The sequence below is a fragment of the Tachyglossus aculeatus genome, chromosome 4 (assembly GCF_015852505.1).
Source record: "Tachyglossus aculeatus isolate mTacAcu1 chromosome 4, mTacAcu1.pri, whole genome shotgun sequence".
Classification (NCBI taxonomy): Eukaryota; Metazoa; Chordata; class Mammalia; order Monotremata; family Tachyglossidae; genus Tachyglossus; species Tachyglossus aculeatus.
Genome location: NC_052069.1, coordinates 2,289,155 through 2,315,324, shown reverse-complemented (window position 1 = coordinate 2,315,324; position 26,170 = coordinate 2,289,155). Strand labels below are relative to the sequence as shown.

General features: G+C 47.1%; 1 protein-coding gene across 1 annotated transcript in view; it reads right to left on the bottom strand.

Moving 5' to 3' along the window:
* Window positions 1-5,995: 5,995 nt before the first annotated feature.
* The window catches only part of GRK4 (G protein-coupled receptor kinase 4), a 221,929-nt gene continuing 201,754 nt past the window's right edge, over window positions 5,996-26,170 (bottom strand). Inside the window, exons 14-16 of the mRNA XM_038745522.1 lie at window positions 19,916-20,053; window positions 16,963-17,094; window positions 5,996-6,153 (exon numbers count right to left, since the gene is read on the bottom strand). Coding sequence (XP_038601450.1) covers window positions 6,100-6,153; window positions 16,963-17,094; window positions 19,916-20,053 — 324 coding nt within the window. The 3' untranslated portion in view covers window positions 5,996-6,099. The remainder of the gene's footprint in view (window positions 6,154-16,962; window positions 17,095-19,915; window positions 20,054-26,170) is intronic.

The following is a 26,170-nucleotide window of genomic DNA, read 5'->3' as shown; positions in this document are numbered from 1 at the left end:
TCCACTGAGCCACTCTGCTTCTTTTTGAGCTTCTGTTCTTTTTGAGCACTTCTCCTGCGGAGAAGCAGCGTGGCTCCGTGGAAAGAGCCCGGGCTTTGAAGTCAGAGGTCATGGGTTCAAATCCCGGCTCTGCCAATTGTCAGCTGTGTGACCAAGTGATCAGGATGTCCCACGGGGGGCTCACAATCTTCATCCCCGTTTTCCAGATGAGGTCACTGAGGCCCAGAGAAGCGAAGTGACTTGCCCAAAGTCACCCAGCTGACAATTGGCGGAGCCGGGATTTGAACCCATGACCTCTGACTCCAAAGCCTGTGCTCGTTCCATTAAGCCACGCTGCTTCTCCTACTCCTCTTCTGTATAATGGAAGTAAAATTCCTCCTTCCTAGCCTGTGAGTCCCAAATGGGATGGGAATTGTGTCCAATCTGTTTGTTTTGTATTTATCCTAGCCCTTGGCACAAGGCTTGGCACATAGTAATTATCATTTAATAATAATATAATCTATTATATTATTATAATATTATTATAATATAATGTTATATTATTATAATATAACAATTTAATAATAATAATAATAATAATAATAATGGCACTTATTAAGCGCTTACTATGTACAAATCCCTGTTCTAAGCGCTGGGGAGGTTACAAGGTGATCAGGTTGTCCCACGGGGGGCTCACAGTCTTCATCCCCATTTTACAGTTAAGGTCACTGAGGCCCAGAGAACTGTGACTGTGAGCCCACTGTTGGGTAGGGACCGTCTCTATATGTTGCCAGCTTGTACTTCCCAAGCGCTTAGTACAGTGCTCTGCACTCAGTAAGCGCTCAATAAATACGATTGAATGAATGAATGAACAGAGAAGCAAAGTGACTTGCCCAAAGTCACACAGCTGACAGTTGGTGGAACCGGGATTCGAACCCATGACCTCGGACTCCAAAGCCCGGGCTCTTTCCGCTGAGCCACACTGCTTCTCTAGATTGTAAGCTCCTTGCGGGCAGGGAAGGGGTCAACTCGGTGGTGTTGGACTCCCCCTTCTAGACTTGTGAGCCCGTTGTTGGGTAGTGAGCGTCTCTACATGTTGCCGACTTGGACTTCCCAAGCGCTTACTACAGTGCTCTGCACATAGTAAGCGCTCAATAAATACGACTGAATGAACGAATGATACTACAGAGTTCCGCACAAAGGAAGCGCACGATAAATAATAATAATAATAATAATAAATAATAATAATAATAATAATAATGGCATTTATTAAGCGCTTACTATGTGCAAAGCACGATAAATACCACTGATGATGGAAACGTGGTACCGAGAAAGGTGACCACATTCTTTTAGACTGTGAGCCCGTTGTGGGCAGGGATTGTCACTACTGGTGAATTGTACTTTCCAAGCGCTTAGTACGGTGCTCTGCACACAGTAAGCGCTCAATAAATACGATTGAATGAATGAATCGCTGAGGGGAAGAAGCAGCTTCCTCGGGCAGATAGAGCGAAGAGATCAAAACCAGTAGAAAAAAGAAAAGGGGAGCAAAAGCTGAATTCTGAGAGTGCTGGTGTAGATCGATCAATCAATCAATCGTATTTATTGAGTGCTTACTGTGTGCAGAGCACTGTACTAAGCGCCTGGGAAGTACAAATTGGGAAGAACAGTGCTTTGCACATAGTAAGCGCTTAATAAATGCCATCATCATTATTATTATTATTATTAAATTGGCAACATATAGAGACAGTCCCTACCCAACAGTGGGCTCACAAGATCATCAGGTTGGACCCAGTCCCTGTCTATCAATCAATCAATCAATCGTATTTATTGAGCGCTTACTGTGTGCAGAGCACTGTACTAAGCGCTTGGGAAGTACAAGTTGGCAACATATAGAGACAGTCCCTACTCAACAGTGGGCTCACAGTCTAAAAGGGGGAGACGGAGAACAAAACCAAACATACTAACAAAATAAAATAAATAGAATAGATATAATAATAATAATGTTGGTATTTGTTAAGCGCTTACTATGTGCAAAGCACTGTTCTAAGCGCTGGGGGGAATACAAGGAGATGAGGTTGTCCCATGTGGGGCTCACAGTCTTAATCCCCATTTTCCAGATGAGGGAACTGAGGCCCAGAGAAGTGATTACCCTATTTATTTATTTATTTTACTTGTACCTATCTATTCTATTTATTTTATTTTGTTAGTATGTTTGGTTTTGTTTTCTGTCTCCCCCTTCTAGACTGTGAGCCCGCTGTTGGGTAGGGACCGTCTCTAGATGTTGCCAGCTTGTACTTCCCAAGCGCTTAGTCCAGCGCTCTGCACACAGTAAGCGCTCAATAAATACGATTGATTGATTGATTGAAGTGACTCGTCCAAGGTCACACAAAGCGGGAGGAACTGGGATTAGAACCGAGGGCCCGGGCTCGATCCACTAGGCCTTGCCGTTTCTCAATCAAAATCCAATCCATTGTATTTATTGAACACCTAGTGTGCGCCGAGCACTGTATTAAGCGTTCAGGAGAGTGCAGCACAACAGAGTTGGCAGACACGTTTCCTGCCCGCCACGAGCTTACAGTCCAGCGATGAGTTTCCGCGCTACAGTCTTTTCATCTGAGAAACTGCCGAAGAAGAGAAGCGGCGTGGCCCAGTGGAAAGAGCCCGGGCTTTGGAGTCAGAGGTAATGGGTTCAAATCCCGGCTCCGCCAATTGCCAGCTGTGGGACTTTGGGCAAGTCACTTCACTTCTCTGGGCTTCAGTTCCCTCATCTGGAAAAGGGGGATGAAGACTGTGAGCCCCCCGTGGGACAACCTGAACACCTTGTAACCTCTCCAGCGCTTAGACCAGTGCTTTACACATAGTAAGCGCTTAATAAATGCTATTAAAAAATAAATAAGAATGATAATTTTTAAAAAAGCTGAGTTGCCTTTGAGAAGGAAGTAGAGGTCAAGTCCTCTGCCGGATTTGGGCCGTCTGTAAAAACCACTTCTCTTTTTGTTCCGAGGTTGGGAAGATTAGGGAGTCCGTTTTATTCTTTTGGTCTCTCCCAAGTGCTTAACACAGGGCTCTATTTGTAGCATAAATAATAATAATAATAATAATAATAATAATAATGGTATTTGTTAAGTGCTTACTATGTGCCAAGCACTGTTCCAAGCACTGAAGGAATGAATACAAGGTGACCAGGTTGTCCCACTTGGGGCTCACAATCTTCATCCCCATTTTCCAGATGAGGGAACTGAAGCCCAGAGAACTGAAGTGACTTACCGCAGGTCACACAGCAGACAAGTGTCTGGAGAAGCAGCGTGGCTCAGTGGAAAGAGCCGGGCTTTGGAGTCAGAGGTCATGGGTTCGAATCCTGGTTCAAATGTCAGCTGTGTGACTTTGCACAAGTCACTTCACTTCTCTGTGCCTCAGTTCTCTCAACTGTAAAATGGGGATTAAGATTGTGAGCCCCACGTGGGACAACCTGATGACCTTGCATCCCCCGCCCCAGCGCTTAGAACAGTGCTTGGCACATAGTAAGCGCTTAACAAATACCATCATCATTATTATTATTATTATTATTATTAACAAATACCATTAAAAAAAAAAGTGGCGGAGCCAGGATTGGACCACAAATCCTCTGACTCCCAAACCCGGGCTCTTTCCACTAAGCCACGCTGCTTCTCTCCGGGATTAGAACCCATGACCTTCTTACTCCCAAGCCCGTGCTCTAATTCACATAATAAGCGATTAACAAATATTGTAAAAAAAAAAAAGGCTCTCCTGCTCTGGGGTTAGGTGAAGAGGGAGGAAGGGAAAGGTGGGGAGAAGTTAGGACAATTTGGAGGGAGGAAAGGGTCACAAATTGTCCAGTCCTCAAAAGTTCAGGGACAAGACACCCCTGCTCAAAGGCCCTTTGATTTTATCGCAAATTTGTATTCAATCAATCAATCAATCAATCAATCGTATTTATTGAGCGCTTACTGCGTGCAGAGCACTGTACTAAGCACTTGGGAAGTACAAGTTGGCAACATCTAGAGACAGTCCCTACCCAACAGTGGGCTCACAGTCTACAAGGTGGGCTCACAGTCTAAAAGGTCATTCAGCCATCATCATCATCATCAATTGTATTTATTGAGCGCTTACTGCGTGCAGAGCACTGTACTGAGCGCTTGGGAAGTACAAGTTGGCAACATCTAGAGACAGTCCCTACCCAACAGTGGGCTCACAGTCTACAAGGTGGGCTCACAGTCTAAAAGGTCATTCAGTCATCATCATCACCATCAATCGTATTTATTGAGCGCTTACTATGTGCAGAGCACTGTACTGAGCGCTTGGGAAGTACAAGTTGGCAACTTATAGAGACAGTCCCTACCCAACAGTGGGCTCACAGTCTAAAAGGTGGGCTCACAGTCTAAAAGGTCATTCAGTCATTCAATCATATTTACTGAGCGCTTCCTGCATGCAGAGCACTGTACTAAGCGCTTGGGAAGTACAATTTGGCAACATATAGAGACCCCAGTCCCTCAACATTTCCACTTACACTGTTCCAGGTGCCTTGAGTCAATCGTATTTACTGTCAGTCAATCATATTTATTGAGCACTCACTGTGTGTAGAGCACCGTACTAAGCGCTTGACGTACTAAGCGGTGACGGCGGATCTCAAGACTCATCCGCAGAAGTGTCTGTTTTTCCCCCAGTCCTTGCATTCAGTAATGTGGAATTGGGGGAGCCAGGCAGACCCAGGCCCGGGGAGGGAGAGAGACAGAGAAAGGGAGAGGGGTTCCAACATTCCCAACATTCCCAAGACGCCCACAGCCAGAGGAACCGGGAACATTTCTTGGTATCATGCGGAGGCCCATCTGTGCCTGCAAAAGCCTCGGCTTTTGGGACCCGTAGGTAAGACGGTGCCTTTTGATAAGCCGGCAAATCTGGTCCTGGAGATTTAGTTCATTCATTCATTCATTCATTCATTCATTCATTCATTCATTCATTCAATCGTATTTATTGAGCACTTACTGTGTGCAGGGCACTGTACTAAGCGCTTGGAAAGTACAAGTCGGCGACAGAGACATCTTTATTGACTGTGTGCGGAGCATTCATTCATTCACTCATTCAATCGTATTTATTGAGTGCTTACTGTGTGCAGGGCACTGCACTAAGCGCTTGGAAAGTACAATTCGGCAACAGAGACAGAGACATATTTATTGACTATGTGCGGAGCACTGTACTAAGATGATGACCAACAACATTTGGGGCAAAGTACAGCAATATGGCTAATATGACGTCCTACTTAGATATATATAAGCATATATATATATATCTATAACCCACACAAACACACACACATATGTTTATATAAGCACATGTAGAAGGATACCGACAAGAACAACCTGAGAAATAAAACCGAATAATTCAAAACCCTTTAAAAGCAGCAACGCTGAAAACTGGCATCGGGTTCCTGAGTCCTTCCTCCGTGCCCTCCTCCCGCCCCGAAAAAGCTGTACCTTCAGTGAATCCTGAGACGAAAGATATTGCATCTTTTTCTTCTGTTCTTAAAGTGGCTAATCACCAAAACCCTCCTCTAAATCATTACTTATCTCCATCAGACAGCCGTCCTTTGGGGCTCGAACCCACCGCAAGCGCATCACTTAAACCCTCTTTCTCCCCCTTTTAGACGGTGAGCCCACTGTTGGGTAGGGACTGTCTCTGTATGTTGCCAATTTGTACTTCCCAAGCGCTTAGTCCAGTGCTCTGCACACGGTTAAGCGCTCAATAAATACGATTGATTGATTGATTGATTGATAGGTTCTTGTGCTTTAAAAACCGCTATTTCTACAGCTACGCCAACTAAAACAGACACACTAATCGGCGGCTGGGTCTGCAGACGTACGCTAAGGCAGCAAGCTATAAATGTGCACCAAAGTGGTACTTCCATGGCTTTTTTTTTTCCAAGGCAGCTTTAATGAAAATATACATCTGAATGGAATTCAAGTACAAATGTACAAAACCTGTAAACTCATACAGCGGGTTTTAAAAGGTATAATAAATTTTTATTACAGTTTATAGAGACAATAAAACATTCAGAACTCGGTCAGTCCTTGCCCATCGGGATTCCGGCTCTCGTACAGTGGTTTAAAGTTTCGTTGGTTCCTCTTCCTCATCACTGTACCTAGTTTTGAAACAGACCTGAGGTGGGAGAAAGAATGGCCGGATTTAGTGAAAATTAAAATGCACGTTGTATTGTCCTGGGGCTCCTGGTCTTTCCTTCACACACATTTCCCCCCAAAACTGCACCCCCCCGCAAAGATAAAATGACCCCAGTGAGAAGCAGCGTGCCCCAGTGGAAAGATCTTGGGCATGGGAGTCCGAGGACCTGGGTTCTAATCCCGGCTCGGCCGCTTGTCTGCCGTGCGTCCCGGGGAAAGCCACTCAACTTCTCCTTGCCTCGGTTTCCTCATTTGTAAAATGGGGATTGAGACTTAAAGTCCCATGTGGGACTGTGTCCAACTTGTCTAACGTGGATCTACCCCGGCGCTTAGTACAGTGACGGCACGCGGAAAGCGCCTAACAAATACCATTAAAAAACAAAAAAAGTCCCTTCCCTTTTAGACTGTGAGCCCACTGTTGGGTAGGGACTGTCTCTATATGTTGCCAGTTTGTACTTCCCAAGCGCTTAGTACAGTGCTCTGCACATAGTAAGCGCTCAATAAATACGATTGATGATGATGATGATGAAATAAGCGCTTAGTACAGTGCTCTGCACACAGTAAGTGCTCAATAAATACGACTGAATGAAATACTTGCGGCAACAATTTCAGCAACTACTTGCTTCCCTGGAATTACATTTGGGTAATAAAACGTAATTCCTTGCAACGATACGTCTCAAATAATAATAATAATGATGATGGTATTTGTTAAGCACTTACTATGTGCAAAGCACTGTTCTAAGCGCTGGGGGGATACCAGGCGATCAGGTTGTCCCACGTGGGGCTCACAGTCTTAATCCCCATTTTCCAGATGAGGGAACTGAGGCCCAGAGAAGTGAAGTGACTTGCCCAAAGTCACACAGCAGGTTGGTGTTAGAGGCGTAACATAATAATAATAACAATGGCATTTATTAAGCGCTTACTATGTGCAAAGCACTGTTCTAAGCACTGGGGAGGTTACAAGGTGATCAGGTTGTCCCACGGGGGGCTCACAGTCTTAATCCCCATTTTCCAGATGAGGGAACTGAGGCCCAGAGAAGTGAAGCGACTTCCCCAAGGTCACACAGCTGACGATGGGTGGAGCAGGAATTTGAACCCACGACCTCTGACTCCAAAGCCCAGGCTCTTTCCACTGAGCCACGCTGCTTCTCAAACAGTTACATCCTCACAAGACACCCATTCCAAATTACAGTTTCAAAACGTCCTACTGTGTAAGCAAAACAGATACCTCCTCCCCCCCCCGCCCCCCCACCTTACCTCCTTCCCTTCCCCACAGCACCTGTATATATGGATATATGTTTGTACGGATTTATTACTCTATTTATTTTACTTGTACATATTCTATTTATTTTATTTTGTTAATATGTTTTGTTTTGTTGTCTGTCTGTCTCCCCCTTCTAGACTGCGAGCCCACTGTCGGGTAGGGACCATCTCTATCTGTTGCCAACTTGGACTTCCCAAGAGCTTAGTACAGTGCTCTGCACGCTGTAAGTGCTCAATAACTATGATTGATTGATTGATTGATGCCCACAGTCGGCCCCTTAAGGGTAGGGTGCTTTGACTGAACCAGACCAGATGAGTTTAGTTCCGAGCAGGCATTAGTTGGCAATAAACTGTTTTTATCATCCCAATGAAAGTACAATTACTCTGTGTCAAGTACTGCCTTAAGGCTGGGGGAGGTCTAGAAGAATCAGATCAGACACATTCCCTGTCCCACCCAGGATCTCCCTCCCTGCCAACCTCTCGCCCACGTCCTGCCTCTGGCCTGGGACGCCATCCCTCCTCAAATCCGACAAGGACTCTCCCCATCGTCAAAGCCTTATTGAGGGCCCATCTTCTCCAAGAGGCCTTCCCTAAGCCCCACTTTCCCACTCCCTTCTGTGTTGCCGTGACTTGCTCCCCCTCGTCCCCCTCTCCATCCCCCCATCTCACCTCCTTCCCTTCCCCACAGCACCTGTATATATGTATAGATGTTTGTACATATTTATTATTCTATTTATTTATTTATTTTACCTGTACATATCTATTCTATTTATTTTATTTTGTTAGTATGTTTGGTTTTGTTCTCTGTCTCCCCCTTTTACACTGTGAGCCCACTGTTGGGTAGGGACTGTCTCTATATGTTGCCAACTTGTACTTCCCAAGCACTTAGTACAGCGCTCTGCACACAGTAAGCACTCAATAAATACGACTGATTGATCGACTGATTGATTGTTCTTCCCCCCTCCCAGCCTCACAGCACAGACCTGTCATTTATTTATTTGGATTGATGTACGTCCCCTCTGGCCTAGACTGTAAGTTAGTTGTGGGCAGTAATAACCTCACGTCACCAGTGATCTCCTTTTCGCCAAATCCGCCGGCTTCTACTCCATCGTAATCCTCCTCGACCTCTCAGCTGCCTTTGACGTCCTCCCCCGGGCCTGGAATGGCCTCCTTCTACCCATCCGCCAAGCTAGCTCTCTTCCTCCCTTCAAGGCCCTACGGAGAGCTCACCTCCTCCAGGAGGCCTTCCCACACTGAGCCCCCTCCTTCCTCTCCCCCTCGTCCCCCTCTCCATCCCCCCCATCTTACCTCCTTCCCTTCCCCACAGCACCTGCATATATGTATAGATGTTTGTACATATTTATTACTCTATTTATTTATTCATTTATTTATTTATTTTACTTGTACTTATCTATTCTCTTTATTTTATTTTGTTAGTATGTTTGGTTTTGTTCTCTGTCTCCCCGTTCTAGACTGTGAGCTCACTGTTGGGTAGGGACTGTCTCTATATGTTGCCATCTTGTACTTCCCAAGGGCTTAGTACAGTGCTCTGCACACAGTAAGTGCTCAATAAATTGATTGATTGATTGATTTGACACTGCGGACCACTCCCTTCTCCCGGAAATGTTATCCAACCTTGGCTTCACACTGACACCCTCCTCTCCTGGTTCTCCTCCTATCTCTCTGGCCCCTCATTCTCGGTGTCTTTTGTCTGTCTCCCCCTTCTAGACTGTGAGCCCGCTGTTGGGTAGGGACCGTCTCTATATGTTGCCAAATTGGACTTCCCAAGCACTTAGTACAGTGCTCTGCACACAGTAAGCGCTCAATAAATATGATTGATTGATTGATTGATTGATTCCCAGACTGAGCCCCAAACTCCCCCTCCCCATCCCCCCACCTTACCTCCTTCCCCTCCCCACAGCACCTGTATATATGTATATATGTTTGTACGGATTTATTACTCTATGTATTTACTTATTTTATTTGTACATATTTATTCTATTTATTTTATTTTGTTAATATGTTTTGTTTTGTTGTCTGTCTCCCCCTTCTAGAATGTGAGCCAGCTGTTGGGTAGGGACCATCTCTATATGTTGCCAACTTGGACTTCCCAAGTGCTTAGTACAGTGCTCTGCACACAGGAAGCGCTCAATGAATACGATTGAATGAATGAATGAATTTATTTTATTTTGTTAATGTTTTGTTTTGTTGTCTGTCTCCCCCTTCTAGACTGTGAGCCCGCTGTTGGCTAGGGACCGTCTCTATATGTTGCCAAATTGGACTTCCCAAGCACTTAGTACAGTGCTCTGCACACAGTAAGCGCTCAATAAATATGATTGATTGATTGATTGATTGATTCCCAGACTGAGCCCCAAACTCCCCCTCCCCATCCCCCCCACCTTACCTCCTTCCCCTCCCCACAGCACCTGTATATATGTATATATGTTTGTACGGATTTATTACTCTATGTATTTACTTATTTTATTTGTACATATTTATTCTATTTATTTTATTTTGTTAATATGTTTTGTTTTGTTGTCTGTCTCCCCCTTCTAGAATGTGAGCCAGCTGTTGGGTAGGGACCATCTCTATATGTTGCCAACTTGGACTTCCCAAGTGCTTAGTACAGTGCTCTGCACACAGTAAGCGCTCAATGAATACGATTGAATGAATGAATGAATTTATTTTATTTTGTTAATATGTTTTGTTTTGTTGTCTGTCTCCCCCTTCTAGACTGTGAGCCCGCTGTTGGCTAGGGACCATCTCTATATGTTGCCAACTTGTACTTTCCAAGCACTTAGTACAGTACTGTGCACACAGTAAGCGCTCAATAAATACCATTGAATGAATGAAGGAATGACTTCTCCTCTGCCTCCCATCCTCTAACTGTGGGCGTCACTCACAGTTCAGTTCTGGGTCCCCTTCTTTTCTCCATCTATACCCACTCCCTCCCCTTCTTTTCTGAGCCACAAGAAGCAGCGTGGCTCAGTGGAAAGAGCCCGGGCTTTGGAGTCAGAGGTCATGGGTTCAAATCCCAGCTCTGCCACACGTCTGCTGTGTGATCTTGGGCAAGTCATTTAACTTCTCTGAGCCTCAGTTACCTCATCTGTAAAAATGGGGATTAAGACTGTGAGCCCCACCTGGGACAACTTGATCACACTGTATCCCCCCCAGCGCTTAGAGCAGTGCTTGGCACATACTAAGCGCTTAACAAATGCCATTATTATTATTATTATTTTCTCCAACTCCTCCTACTCCCTTGGAAAACTCATTCATTCACACAGCTTCAACTATCACCTCTACGTTGATGACACCCAAATCCCCATCTCCAGCCCTGATAATAATGATGATATTTGTTAAGCGCTTACTATGTGCAAAGCACTGTTCTCTCTCCCGCTCTGCAGTCTCACATCTCCTCCTGCTTTCCCGGCATCCTCTACTTGGATTCCTTCCCGTCGTCTCAAACTTAATATGGCTAAAACTGAACTTCTAATCTTCCCATCCAAACCCCGTCCTCCCACTCACTTTCCCACCCCTGTTGACGGCGCCACCATCCTTCCCGTCTCACAAGCCCTCAACCTTGGCATTATCCTTGACTCCACTCTCTCTTTCAATCAATCAATCAATCAATCAATCGTATTTATTGAGCGCTTACTGTGTGCAGAGCACTGTACTAAGCGCTTGGGAAGTCCAAGTTGGCAACATCTAGAGGCAGTCCCTACCCAGCAGTGGGCTCACAGTCTAAAAGGGGGAGACAGAGAACAAAACCAAACATACTAACAAAATAAAATAAACAGAATAGATATGTGCAAGTAAAATAAATAAATAAATAAATAGAGTAATAAATATGTACAAACATATATACATATATACAGGTGCTGTGGGGAAGACAGAACTCAGCCCAGCAACAATACTTCTCCATCCTCATCGTCTCTTTCCTTTAACCCTTGCACGTCTCTTGACCCCCGATGATCTGGCCATCAATTTCACTGACAAAACTGAAATCACCAGCCATGAGCTCCCTAAAAATCTCCTCCACCTCTCCGGCCACCCATCCACCCCCTCCTCCTTCCCCGTCATCTCTCAAGAGATCCCCTGCCTCCTTTCTCAATCTACCCTTTCCACCCGCACTCCGACCCCATCCCCTCTTACGAATGGGACCATGTGTAATTCCTTTCCACCCGGATATTCCAGCCATCACTAAATCCTGTCAGTTCTACCTTCATGGCATCGGCAAAATCCGCCCCTTCTTCTCCGTCCAAACCGCTACCATATTAATGAAGGCGCTTATCGTATTCCGCCTTGATTATTGTAGCGGCCTCCTTGCTGACCACCCTGACTCCTGCCTCTCCCCACTCCAGTCCATACTCCATTGTGCAGTCCCTATCATTATCATTATCATTATCTCATTCACCCCTCACATCCAAGCCATGACCAAAACCTGCCGGTCTCAGCTCCACAACATTGCCAAGATCCGCCCTTTCCTCTCCATCCCAACGGCTACCCTGCTCATTCAAGCTCTTATCCTCTCCCGTCTGGACTACTGCATCAGCCTTCTCTCTGATCTCCCATCCTCGTGTCTCTCCCCACTTCAATCCATACTTCATGCTGCTGCCCAGATTATCTTTGTCCAGAAACGCTCTGGGCCTGTTACTCCCCTCCTCAAAATCTCCAGTGGCTACCGATCAATCTGCGCATCAGGCAGAAACTCCTCCCCCTGGGCTTCCAGGCTGTCCATCCATCCATCCCCTCGCCCCCTCCTACCTCCCCTCCCTTCTGTCCTTCTCCAGCCCAGCCCGCACCCTCCGCTCCTCCACCGCTGATCTCCTCACCGTACCTCGCTCTCGCCCGTCCCGCCATCGACCCCCGGCCCACGTCCTCCACCGGGCCTGGAATGCCCCCAATCCCTCTGCCCCTCCGCCAAGCTAGCTCTCTTCCTCCCTTCAAGGCCCTACTGAGAGCTCACCTCCTCCAGGAGGCCTTCCCAGACTGAGCCCCTTCCTTCCTCTCCCCCTCGTCCCCCTCTCCATCCCCCCATCTTACCTCCCTCCCTTCCCCACAGCACCTGTATATATGTATATATGTTTATACATATTTTTTTACTCTATTTATTTAATTTATTTGTACATATCTATTCTATTTATTTTATTTTGTTAGTATGTTTGGTTTTGTTCTCTGTCTCCCCCTTTTAGACTGTGAGCCCACTGTTGGGTAGGGACTGTCTCTAGATGTTGCCAATTTGTACTTCCCAAGCGCTTAGTACAGTGCTCTGCACATAGTAAGCGCTCAATAAATACGATTGATGATGATGATGATGATGATTATCCTTCAAAAGCGTTCAGTCCGTGTGTCCCCACTCCTCAAGAACCTCCCAGTGGTCGCCCATCCACCTCCACATCAAACAGAAACTCCTCACCATTGCCCCTAAGGCCGTCCATCGCCTCGCCCCCTCCTACCTCACCTCCCTTCTCTCCTCCTCCAACCCAGCCCGCACATTTTAATGCCAACCTTCTCGCTGGGCCTTTTTTAGACTGTGAGCCCACTGTTGGGCAGGGACTGTCTCTATATGTTGCCAACTTGGACTTCCCAAGCGCTTAGTACAGTGCTCTGCACACAGTAAGCGCTCAATAAATACGACTGATGATGATGATGATGACTGTCTCTATATGTTGCCAACTTGTACTTCCCAAGTGCTTAGTACAGTGCTCTGCACACAGTAAGTGCTCAATAAATATGATTGATTGATTGATTGATTGATTGATTGGGCCTCCATCTCATCTCTCTCGCCACCGACCTCTCGCCCACATCCTCTCTCTGGCCTCATCACATCGGACGGATAATTGCTCTCCCTCGCTTTAAAACCTCATCGAAGGCCCATCTCCTCCATGAAGCCTTCCCCGACTGCACCCTCCTCTCCTCTTCTCCCACACCCTTCTGCGCCGCTCTTACTTGCTTCTTCATTTATCCTCCCTCCCAGGCCCACAGATCATATATATATTTGGATATATCTGTAATTTATTTATCTATTTGTTTATCTATTTATTTTATTTTGTTAGTATGTTTGGTTTTGTCTCCCCCTTTTAGACTGTGAGCCCACTGTTGGGTAGGGACTGTCTCTAGATGTTGCCAATTTGTACTTCCCAAGCGCTTAGTACAGTGCTCTGCACACAGTAAGCGCTCAATAAATACAATTGATGATGATGATTTATTTATTTATTCACTCAATCGTATTTATTGAGCGCTTACTGTGTGCACAGCACTGTACTAAGCGCTTAGCACTGTACTAGAGAAGCAGCGTGGCTCTGTGGAAAGAGCCCAGGCTTTGGAGTCAGAGGGCATGGGTTCAAATCACGGCTCCGACACTTGTCAGCTGTGCGAATCTGGGCAAGTCACTTCACTTCTCTGGGCCTCAGTTCCCTCATCTATAAAATGGGGATTAATCAATCAATCAATCAATCAATCGTATTTATTGAGCACTTACTGTGTGCAGAGCACTGTACTAAGTGCTTGGGAAGTACAAGTTGGCAACATATAGAGACGGTCCCTACCCAACAGTGGGCTCACAGTCTAAAAGGGGGAGATGGAGAACAAAACCATATGTACTAACAAAATAAAATAAATAGAATAGATATGTACAAGTAAAATAAATAAATGGAGTAATAGATAAATAAATAAATAGAGTAATAAATTAAGACTGTGAGCCCCACGTGGGACAACCTTATTGCCTTGTAACCTCCCTAGCGCTTAGAACAGTGCTTTGAACACAGTAAGCACTTAATAAATGCCATTATTAACTATTGTCAGCTGTGTGACTTTGGGCAAGATACTTCACTTCTCTGGGCCTCAGTTCCCTCATCTATAAAATGGGGATTAAGACTGTGAGCCCCACGTGGGACAACCTGATCACCTTGTAACCTCCCCAGCGCTTAGAACAGTGCTTGGTGCATAATAAGCGCTTAATAAATTCATTCAATCGTATTTATTGAGCGCTTACTGTGTGCAGAGCACTGTACTAAGCACTTGGGAAGTACAAGTTGGTAACATATAGAGACGGTCCCTACCCAACAGTGGGCTCACAGCTGCCATTATTATTATTATTATATATCTGTCATTTATTTATATGTTGCCAACTTGTACTTCCCAAGCGCTTAGTACAGTGCTATGCACACAGTAAGCGCTCAATAAATACGATTGATTGATTATTTATTTATTCTTTCATATTAATGTCTATCTCCCCTTCTAGACTGTGAGCCCGCTGTGAGCGGGGATTGTTTCTCTTTGTTGCCGAATTGTACTTTTCAAGCGCTTAGTACAGTGCTCTGCACACAGTAAGCACTCAATAAATACGACTGAATGAACGAATGAATTATTTGGTGGTAGCTAGCCCGGAACAGCTCTCTTGCTAAAAAACCTCTTCTTCGCCATTGCTCTTTCCTGTCCTGTTGCCCTGGGGACTAAATATCTACTTTAGATATTTACTTTACTTTAGATATCTACTTCAGTTAGAGAAGCAGCGTGGCTCAGTGGAAAGAGCCTGGGCATTGGAGTCAGAGGTCATGGGTTCAAATCCCGACTCCACCAATTGCCAACTGTGTGACTTTGGGCAAGTCACTTCACTTCTCTGTGCCTCAGTTCCCTCATCTGTAAAATGGGGATTAAGACTGTGAGCCCCCCTGGGACAACCTGATCACCTTGTAACCTCCCCAGCACTTAGAACAGTGCTTTGCACGTAGTTAGTGCTTAATAAATGCCACCATTATGATTATTATTATTACTTCGTAATCCCCCACTAATTAAGAGATCACAACCTTGCCAAAGGGTCATCTCCCATCAGAAGGGAACATTTCACTTCTCCACCTTGTTTTTCCCAAGTGCTTAGTACAGTGCATTGCAGCCAGTGGGAGCTTAATGAACGGCATTACAACCATTAGTCATTCACTCATTCATTCAATCGTATTTATTGAGCGCTTACTGTGTGCAGAGAGCTGTTCTAAGCGCTTGGAAAGTACAATTCAGCAACAGATAGAGACAATCCCTAATCAATCAATCAATCAATCAATCAATCAATCGTATTTATTGAGTGCTTACTGTGTGCAGAGCACTGGACTAAACGCTTGGGAAGTACAAGTTGACAACATATAGAGACAGTCCCTACCCAACAGTGGGCTCACAGTCTAAAAGGGGGAGACAGAGAACAAAACCAAACATACTAACAAAATAAAATAAATAGAATAGATAGGTACGAGTAAAATAAATAAATAAATAAATAAATAGAGTAATAAATATGTACAAACATATATAACATATAGACAGGTGCTGTGGGTAAGGGAAGGAGGTAAGATGGGGGGGATGGAGAGGGGGACGAGGGGGAGAGGAAGGAAGGGGCTCAGTCTGGGAAGGCCTCCTGGAGGAGGTGAGCTCTCAGCAGGGCCTTGAAGGGATTCAATCACTGACTGAATGACTGATTACAATTACCATTACTGTTCTGCTCTGTAGTGAATGTGTCTATTGCTATATTATATTCTTTTAAGCGCTCAGTACAGTGTTCTGCACATAGTAAGAGCTCAATAAATACACTGACTGACTGGCTGAGTGGAGCACGAGACTACAGGGTCCCTGTGGAGCGTGGCGTGGACTTCAGACCCCAACTCTCCAAAGGCGAGCCTTTTCCAAAGGCAGAGGGCGATTCACTCATTCAATCGTATTTATTGAGCGCTTACTGTGTGCAGAGCACTGTACTAAGCGCTTGGAAAGTCCAAGTTGGCAACATCTAGAGACGGTCCCTACCCAACAGTGGGCTCACAGTCTAGAAGGGGGAGACAGAGAACAAAACAAAACGTATTAACAAAATAAAATAAATAGAATAAATATGTACAACTAAAACAAATAGAGTAATAAATATGTATAAACATAAATTCATTCATTCATTCAATTGTATTTATTGAGCGCTTACTGTGTGTGCACAGCACTGTACTAAGCGCTTGGGAAGTCCAAGTTGGCAACATCTAGAGACGGTCCCTACCCAACAGCGGGCTCACAGTCTAGAAGGGGGAGACAGAGAACAAAACAAAACGCATTAACAAAATAAAATAAATAGAATAAATATGTACAACTAAAACAAATAAATGAGTAATAAATATGTATAAACATAAATTCATTCATTCATTCAATTGTATTTATTGAGCGCTTACTGTGTGCACAGCACTGTACTAAGCGCTTGGGAAGTCCAAGTTGGCAACATCTAGAGACGGTCCCTACCCAACAGCGGGCTCACAGTCTAGAAGGGGGAGACAGAGAACAGAACAAAACGCATTAACAAAATAAAATAAATAGAATAAATATGTACAACTAAAACAAATAGAGTAATAAATATGTATAAACATAAATTCATTCATTCATTCAATTGTATTTATCGAGCGCTTACTGTGTGCACAGCACTGGACTAAGCGCTTGGGGATTCCTCATGGAAGACACAATCCAAATGATCGAATATTCGGTCCGCGCTTTGAAGGAAGCGTTTTCTTACCCCTCTTCTGAAGAGTCGATGGAAGAAGCCTCTCTTTGGTCTAGGGTTACGTTTTCCAGAGTCTATTTCGGACGGTAAGCTTTCGTCGTTTTCGTAAACGTTGATGTCTTTAAAGCATTCCGTTTCGATCATCTGAATCCGAAGGGAAAAACCAAAGGAAAGAGTCGTGGTGAACCCCGAGTCACGGGTTGGCTACTGGCGGCCTAGCGGGACAAATGCCACACCTCTGGAAAAGCGGCCAGCGACGGTGGGAATGGCCCACTCTTTTCTCCTTCAATCAATCAATCAATCAATCGTCTTTATTGAGCGCTTACTGTGTGCAGAGCACTGTACGCAGTCTCAATCCTCATTCTACAGAGGAGGACACTGAGGCCCAGAGAAGTGAAGTGACTCGCTCAAGGTCAAACAGCAGACCTGTGGCAGAGCTGGGATTAGAACCCAATAATAATAATAATAATAATAATAATAATGGCATTTGTTAAGCGCTTACTATGTGCAAAGCACTGTTCTAAGCGCTGGGGGGATACAAGGTGATCAGGTTGTCCCGCGCGGGGCTCACAGGCATCATCCCCATTTTACAGATGAGGGAACTGAGGCTCTGAGAAGTTAAGTGACTTGCCCAAGGTCACACAGCAGACGTGTAGCGGAGCCGGGATTCGAACCCACGGCCTCTGACTCCAAAGCCCGTGCTCTTTCCATTGAGCCACGCTGCTTCTCTTAATAATAATATGTATATATGTTATGTATATATGTTTGTACATATTTATCACTCTATTTATTTATTTATTTTACTTGTACATATCTATTCTATTTATTTTATTTTGTTAGTATGTTTGGTTTTGTTCTCTGTCTCCCCCTTTTAGACTGTGAGCCCAATGTTGGGTAGGGACCGTCTCTATATGTTGCCAATTTGTACTTCCCAAGCGCTTAGTACAGTGCTCTACACACAGTAAGCGCTCAATAAATACGATTGATGATGATGATGAGGTCTTCAGACTCCCAAGCCCATGCTCTTTCCACTACGCCATGCTGCTCCTTCCTTATTATTACCTTATTATTACCTTATCATTACTATTATTATAAGCCAGAAGCAGCGTGGCGTAGTGGAAAGAGCCCAGATTTGGGAGTCAGAGGTCGTGGGTTGTAACAATAATAATAGTAATAATAATAATGGCATTTATTAAGCACTTACTATGTCAGCTGTGTGACTTTGGGCAAGTCACTTCACTTCTCTATGCCTCAGTTACCTCATCTGTAAAATGGGGATTAAGACTGTGAGCCCCCCGTGGGACAACCCGATCACCTTGTAACCTCCCCAGCGCTTAGAACAGTGCTTTGCACATAGTAAGAGCTTAACAAATGCCATTATTATTATTATTAATTGGCAGAGCCGGGATTTGAACCTGTGACTTCTGACTCTGACTTCTGACAGTGCTCTGCACATAGTAAGCGCTCAATAAATACGATTGATGATGACTCCAAAGCCTGGGCTCTTCCCACTGAGCCACGCTTGCTTCTCACGCCCGCTCTGCCACTTGCCAGCTGAGAAGCAAGTCACCTGGCTTCTCTGTGCCTCAGTTACTTCACCTGCAAAATGGGGATTAAGACTGTGAGCCCCACGTGGGACAACCTGATCACCGTGTGTCTACCCCAGCGCTTAGAACAGTGCTTGGCACATAGTAAGCGCTTAACAAATACCAGCATTATTAGAGAAGCAGCGTGGCTCAGTGGAAAGAGCCCGGGCTTGGGCGTCAGATGTCATGGGTTTGAATCCAGGCTCCACCACTTGTCAGCTGTGTGACCGTGGGCAAGCCATTTAGCTTCTCTGGGCCTCAGTTCCCTCATCTGTAAAATGGGGATTAAGACTGTGAGCCCCACGTGGGACAACCTGATTACCTCGTAACCCCCAAGTGCCCACTTGTACTTCCCAAGTGCTTGACCAGTGCTTGGCACACAGTAAGCGCTTAACAAATACCATTATTATTACCATCATCATCATCATCAATCGTATTTATTGAGCGCTTACTATGTGCACAGCACTGGACTAAGCGCTTCGGAAGTACAAATTGGCAACATCTAGAGACAGTCCCTACCCAACAGTGGGCTCACAGTCTAAAAGGGGGAGACCTAGAGGGGGGCTACTGATTCTGACAGGGGTTCTCCAACTGCATCACAGGCTCAGGAGCCAGATCATCATCATCATCATCATCATCAATCGTATTTATTGAGCGCTTACTATGTGCAGAGCACTGGACTAAGCGCTTGGGAAGTACAAATTGGCAACATCTAGAGACAGTCCCTACCCAACAGTGGGCTCACAGTCTAAAAGGGGGAGACCTAGAGGGGGGCTACTGATTCTGACAGGGGTTCTCCAACTGTATCACAGGCTCAGGAGCCAGATCATCATCATCATCATCATCAATTGTATTTATTGAGCGCTTACTATGTGCAGAGCACTGGACTAAGCACTTGGGAAGTACAAATTGGCAACATCTAGAGACAGTCCCTACCCAACAGTGGGCTCACAGTCTAAAAGGGGGAGACCTAGAGGGGCTACTGATTCTGGCAGGGGTTCTCCAACTGTATCACAGGCTCAGGAGCCAGATCATCATCATCATCATCATCAATCGTATTTATTGAGCGCTTACTATGTGCAGAGCACTGGACTAAGCGCTTGGGAAGTACAAATTGGCAACATATGGAGACGGTCCCTACCCAACAGTGGGCTCACAGTCTAAAAGGGGGAGACCTAGAGGGGCTACTGATTCTGACAGGGGTTCTGGAGCCAGATGGCCGACACTCGTCCCATTTTCACCAGCCAGACGTAATCCCTACCTTCCGGGCCTTGGGACGGGGGCCTCCCTCTCCGAATGGGAAGAGATGGGGAAAAAAGGGGTTTCATCTGAGGAAAACGCGTTGCCCTTTCCTGTAGGGAACAGAGAGCAAACCGTACCTCGTTCTGCCAGGGGATGGAGACGCAGCCCGTGACGAACTTGGAGTAGAAATCGTCGTCGGTGGTATCCAGGTTGACTCCCTTTACCGTGGAGAACTGCTCGATATCCAGGACGTCCTTGCAGTAGACCGCCCGTGGCTGGGGACGGGAAGGAGAGAGACCGTCACCAAATGTCGGCTCCCAATTTTGTCTGTCCCACGTGGGGCACCTCCAACATTCAAACTCGCTTGGAGACAAAATGAATAATAATGATGATGATGATGGCATTTATTAAGCGCTTACTATGTGCAAAGCACTGATCTAAGCGCTGGGGGGAAAACCAGGTGATCAGGTTGTCCCACGTGGGCCTTACGGCCGTCATCCCCATTTTACAGATGAGGGAACTGAGGTGATGATGGTGATGATGATGATGATGGTATTTGTTAAGTGCTTACTATGTGCAAAGCACTGTTCTAAGCGCTGGGGAGGTTACAAGGTGATCAGGTTGCCCCATGGGGGACTCACAGGCTTAATCCCCTTTTTACAGATGAGGGAACTGAGGCCCAGAGAAGTGAAGTGACTTGCCCAAAGTCACACAGCTGACAATTGGTGGAGCCGGGATTTGAACCCATGACCTCTGACTCCAAAGCCCGGGCTCTTTCCACTGAGCCAAGCTGCTTCTCTGAGGGCTGGGGGGAATACAAGGTGATCAGGTTGTCCCACTTGGGGCTCACAGTCGTCATCCCCATTTTACAGATGAGGGAACTGAGGTGATGATGGTGATGATGATGATGATGGTGTTTGTTAAGCGCTTACTATGTGCAAAGCCCTGTTCTAAGCGCTGGGGGGGATACAAGGTGATCAGGTTGTCCCATGTGGGGCTCAGTCTTAATCCCCATTTTACAGATGAGGTAACTGAGGCTCAGAGAGGTTAAGTGACTTGCCCGAGGTCACACAGCAAACATGTGGTGGAGTGGGATTCGAACCCATGACCCCCGACTCCAAAGCCCGGGCTCTTTCCACTGAGCCATGCTGCTTCCCTAACTGAGGCTATGAGAAGTGAAGTGACTTGCCCAAGGTCACACAGTAGACATGTGGCGGAGGCAGGATTCGAACCCAGGGCCCCCGACTCCAAAGCCCGGGCTCTTTCCACTGAGCCATGCTGCTTCCCTGAGGCTATGAGAAGTGAAGTGACTTGCCCAAGCTCACACAGCAGACACGTGGCGGAGCCAGGATTCGAACCCATGGCCCCCGACTCCAAAGCCCGTGCTCTTTCCACTGAGCCATGCTGCTTCCCTAACTGAGGCTATGAGAAGTGAAGTGACTTGCCCAAGGCCACACAGCAGACATGTGGTGGAGCCAGGATTCGAACCCATGACCCCCGACTCCAGAGCCCGGGCTCTTTCCACTGAGCCATGCTGCTTCCCTAACTGAGGCTATGAGAAGTGAAGTGACTTGCCCAAGGCCACACAGCAGACATGTGGCGGAGGCAGGATTCGAACCCATGACCCCCGACTCCAAAGCCCGAGCTCTTTCCACTGAGCCATGCTGCTTCCCTAACTGAGGCTATGAGAAGTGAAGTGACTTGCCCAGGGTCACACAGCAGACATGTGGCGGAGCCAGGATTCGAACCCATGACCCCCGACTCCAAAGCCCGTGCTCTTTCCACTGAGCCATGCTGCTTCCCTGAGGCTATGAGAAGTGAAGTGACTTGCCCAAGGCCACACAGCAGACACGTGGCGGAGGCAGGATTCGAACCCATGACCCCCGACTCCAAAGCCCGGGCTCTTTCCACTGAGCCATGCTGCTTCCCTAACTGAGGCTATGAGAAGTGAAGTGACTTGCCCAAGGTCACACAGCAGACATGTGGCGGAGGCAGGATTCGAACCCATGGCCCCCGACTCCAAAGCCCGTGCTCTTTCCACTGAGCCATGCTGCTTCCCTGAGGCTATGAGAAGTGAAGTGACTTGCCCAAGGCCACACAGCAGACACGTGGCGGAGGCAGGATTCGAACCCATGACCCCCGACTCCAAAGCCCGAGCTCTTTCCACTGAGCCATGCTGCTTCCCTAACTGAGGCTATGAGAAGTGAAGTGACTTGCCCAAGGCCACACAGCAGACATGCGGCGGAGACAGGATTCGAACCCATGACCCCCGACTCCAAAGCCCGGGCTCTTTCCACTGAGCCATGCTGCTTCCCTAACTGAGGCTATGAGAAGTGAAGTGACTTGCCCAAGGCCACACAGCAGACATGTGGCGGAGGCAGGATTCGAACCCAGGGCCCCCGACTCCAAAGCCCGGGCTCTTTCCACTGAGCCATGCTCCTTCCCTAACTGAGGCTACAAGAAGTGAAGTGACTTGCCCAGGGTCACACAGCAGACATGTGGCGGAGCCAGGATTCGAACCCATGACCCCCCCGACTCCAAAGCCCGTGCTCTTTCCACTGAGCCATGCTGCTTCCCTAACTGAGGCTACGAGAAGTGAAGTGACTTGCCCAAGGCCACACAGCAGACATGTGGCGGAGGCAGGATTCGAACCCAGGGCCCCCGACTCCAAAGCCCGGGCTCTTTCCACTGAGCCATGCTCCTTCCCTAACTGAGGCTACAAGAAGTGAAGTGACTTGCCCAGGGTCACACAGCAGACATGTGGCGGAGCCAGGATTCGAACCCATGACCCCCCCCGACTCCAAAGCCCGTGCTCTTTCCACTGAGCCATGCTGCTTCCCTAACTGAGGCTACGAGAAGTGAAGTGACTTGCCCAAGCTCACACAGCAGACATGTGGCGGAGGCAGGATTCGAACCCATGACCCCCGACTCCAAAGCCCGTGCTCTTTCCACTGAGCCATGCTGCTTCCCTGAGGCTATGAGAAGTGAAGTGACTTGCCCAAGGCCACACAGCAGACACGTGGCGGAGGCAGGATTCGAACCCATGACCCCCGACTCCAAAGCCCGAGCTCTTTCCACTGAGCCATGCTGCTTCCCTAACTGAGGCTATGAGAAGTGAAGTGACTTGCCCAAGGCCACACAGCAGACATGCGGCGGAGCCAGGATTCGAACCCATGACCCCCGACTCCAAAGCCCGTGCTCTTTCCACTGAGCCATGCTGCTTCCCTAACTGAGGCTATGAGAAGTGAAGTGACTTGCCCAAGCTCACACAGCAGACACGTGGCGGAGCCAGGATTCGAACCCATGGCCCCCGACTCCAAAGCCCGGGCTCTTTCCACTGAGCCATGCTGCTTCCCTAACTGAGGCTATGAGAAGTGAAGTGACTTGCCCAAGCTCACACAGCAGACATGTGGCGGAGCCAGGATTCGAACCCATGACCTCTGACTCCAAAGCCCGGGCTCTTTCCACTGAGCCATGCTGCTTCCCTAACTGAGGCTATGAGAAGTGAAGTGACTTGCCCAAGGTCACACAGCAGACATGCGGCGGAGCCAGGATTCAAACCCATGACCCCCGACTCCAAAGCCCGTGCTCTTTCCACTGAGCCATGCTGCTTCCCTAACTGAGGCTATGAGAAGTGAAGTGACTTGCCCAAGGCCACACAGCAGACATGTGGCGGAGCCAGGATTCGAACCCATGACCCCCGACTCCAAAGCCCGGGCTCTTTCCACTGAGCCATGCTGCTTCCCTAACTGAGGCTATGAGAAGTGAAGTGACTTGCCCAGGGTCACACAGCAGACATGTGGCGGAGGCAGGATTCGAACCCATGACCCCCGACTCCAAAGCCCGGGCTCTTTCCACTGAGCCATGCTGCTTCCCTAACTGAGGCTATGAGAAGTGAAGTGACTTGCCCAAGGTCACACAGCAGACATGTGGCGGAGGCAGGATTCGAACCCATGGCCCCCGACTCCAAAGCCCGTGCTCTTTCCACTGAGCCATGCTGCTTCCCTGAGGCTATGAGAAGTGAAGTGACTTGCCCAAGGTCGCACAGTAGACATGTGGCGGAGGCAGGATTCGAACCCAGGGCCCCCGACTCCAAAGCCCGGGCTCTTTCCACTGAGCCATGCTGCTTCCCTGAGGCTACAAGAAGTGAAGTGACTTGCCCAGGGTCACACAGCAGACATGTGGCGGAGTCAGGATTCGAACCCATGACCCCCCCGACTCCAAAGCCCGTGCTCTTTCCACTGAGCCATGCTGCTTCCCTAACTGAGGCTATGAGAAGTGAAGTGACTTGCCCAAGCTCACACAGCAGACACGTGGCGGAGCCAGGATTCGAACCCATGACCTCTGACCCCAAAGCCCATGCTCTTTCCACTGAGCCATGCTGCTTCCCTAACTGAGGCTATGAGAAGTGAAGTGACTTGCCCAAGCTCACACAGCAGACATGTGGCGGAGCCAGGATTCGAACCCATGACCTCTGACCCCAAAGCCCATGCTCTTTCCACTGAGCCATGCTGCTTCCCTAACTGAGGCTATGAGAAGTGAAGTGACTTGCCCAAGCTCACACAGCAGACATGTGGCGGAGGCAGGATTCGAACCCATGACCCCCGACTCCAAAGCCCGGGCTCTTTCCACTGAGCCGCGCTGCTTCTCTAATGAAGACCGGAGAGGTATTTGAAAAATGGTTTGATGGCAACGTCGTCCTTGGATCTGTTCCCTCTGAGCACTGGGTATTCACCTCACCCCACAGCCCTTACCGACATACTCTCCCCCTTTTCGACTGTGAGCCCACTGTTGGGTAGGGACTGTCTCTATATGTTGCCGATTTGTACTTCCCGAGCGCTTAGTACAGTGCTCTGCACATAGTAAGCGCTCAATAAATACGATTGATGATGATGATGATGATTTATATTAATTTCCGTCCCCCGCTCTAAACCGGAAGCCTACTGTGGGCAGGGAATGTGTCCACCGACTCTGTGGTATTGTACTCTCTTGCGTGCTTAGCAGCTTGGCTCAGTGGAAAGAGCCTGGGCTTTGGAGTCATGGGTCACGGGTTCAAATCCCGGCTCTGCCTCCCACCTCCTCCAGGAGGCCTTCCCAGACTGAGCCCCTTCCTTCCTCTCCCCCTCGTCTCCCTCTCCATCCCCCCCATCTTACCTCCTTCCCTTCCCCACAGCACCTGTATATATGGATATTTACATATGGATATGGAAAATAAATGTTTGTATATTTATTACTCTATTAATTAATTTATTTATTTTATTTGTACATATCTATTCTATTTATTTTATTTTGTTACTATGTTTGGTTTTGTTCCCCGTCTCCCCCTTTTAGACTGTGAGCCCACTGTTGGGTAGGGACTGTCTCCATGTGTTGCCAACTTGTACTTCCCAAGCGCTTAGTACAGTGCTCTGCACATAGTAAGCGCTCAATAAATACAATTGATGATGATGATGTCAGCTGGGTGACTTTGGGCAAGCCACTTCACTTCTCTGGGCCTCAGTTACCTCATCTGTAAAATGGGGATTAAAACTGTGAGCCCCCCGTGGGACAACCTGATCACCTTGTTATCTCCCCGGCGCTTAGAACAGTGCTTTGCACATAGTAAGCACTGAGACAGAGTTGGTAGATACGTTCCCTGCCCACAACGAGCTTACAGTCTAGAGGCCAAGTCAGATGTTAATATGAATAAATATATTAAATTACAGATATAATAATAATAATAATAATAATGATGGTATTCTTTGAGCGCTTGCGATGTGCACAGCACTGTTCATTCATTCATTCAATCATATTTATTAAGCACATAATAATAATATTCTAATACAATATAATAATATTATTATTAGAAAGGGGGGTGTCTCCCCCTTTTAGACTGTGAGCCCACTGCTGGGTAGGGACCGTCTCTATATGTTGCCAACTTGGACTTCCCAAGCGCTTAGTACAGTGCTCTGCACACAGTAAGCGCTCAATAAATACGATCGATGATGATGAATAATAATTATTATTATGATTACAGTGCTCTGCACATAGAATACCATTGATTAATAATAATGGCATTTGTTGAGCGCTTACTAGGTGCCAAGGAAACTCTTCATAAAGGGAGAATGTTTTTCTTTATATTTCCGTCGTCTTTTCTAATCTATCTGACGTTCATAAAGCTCCGTCGGTCGGATGTCGCCTGTGTTAACTTTGTACACGCGTGGACACTCACAAACCCCAAAAGCCTCTTCCCACGCGTCCTCTCTCGTGTAACCGGCTCGGCCGCCCGTCCTCCGCCACATCATCATCATCATCATCATCAGTCGTATTTATTGAGCGCTTACTGTGTGCAGAGCACTGTACTAAGCGCTTGGGAAGTACAAATTGGCAACGTCTAGAGACAGTCCCTACCC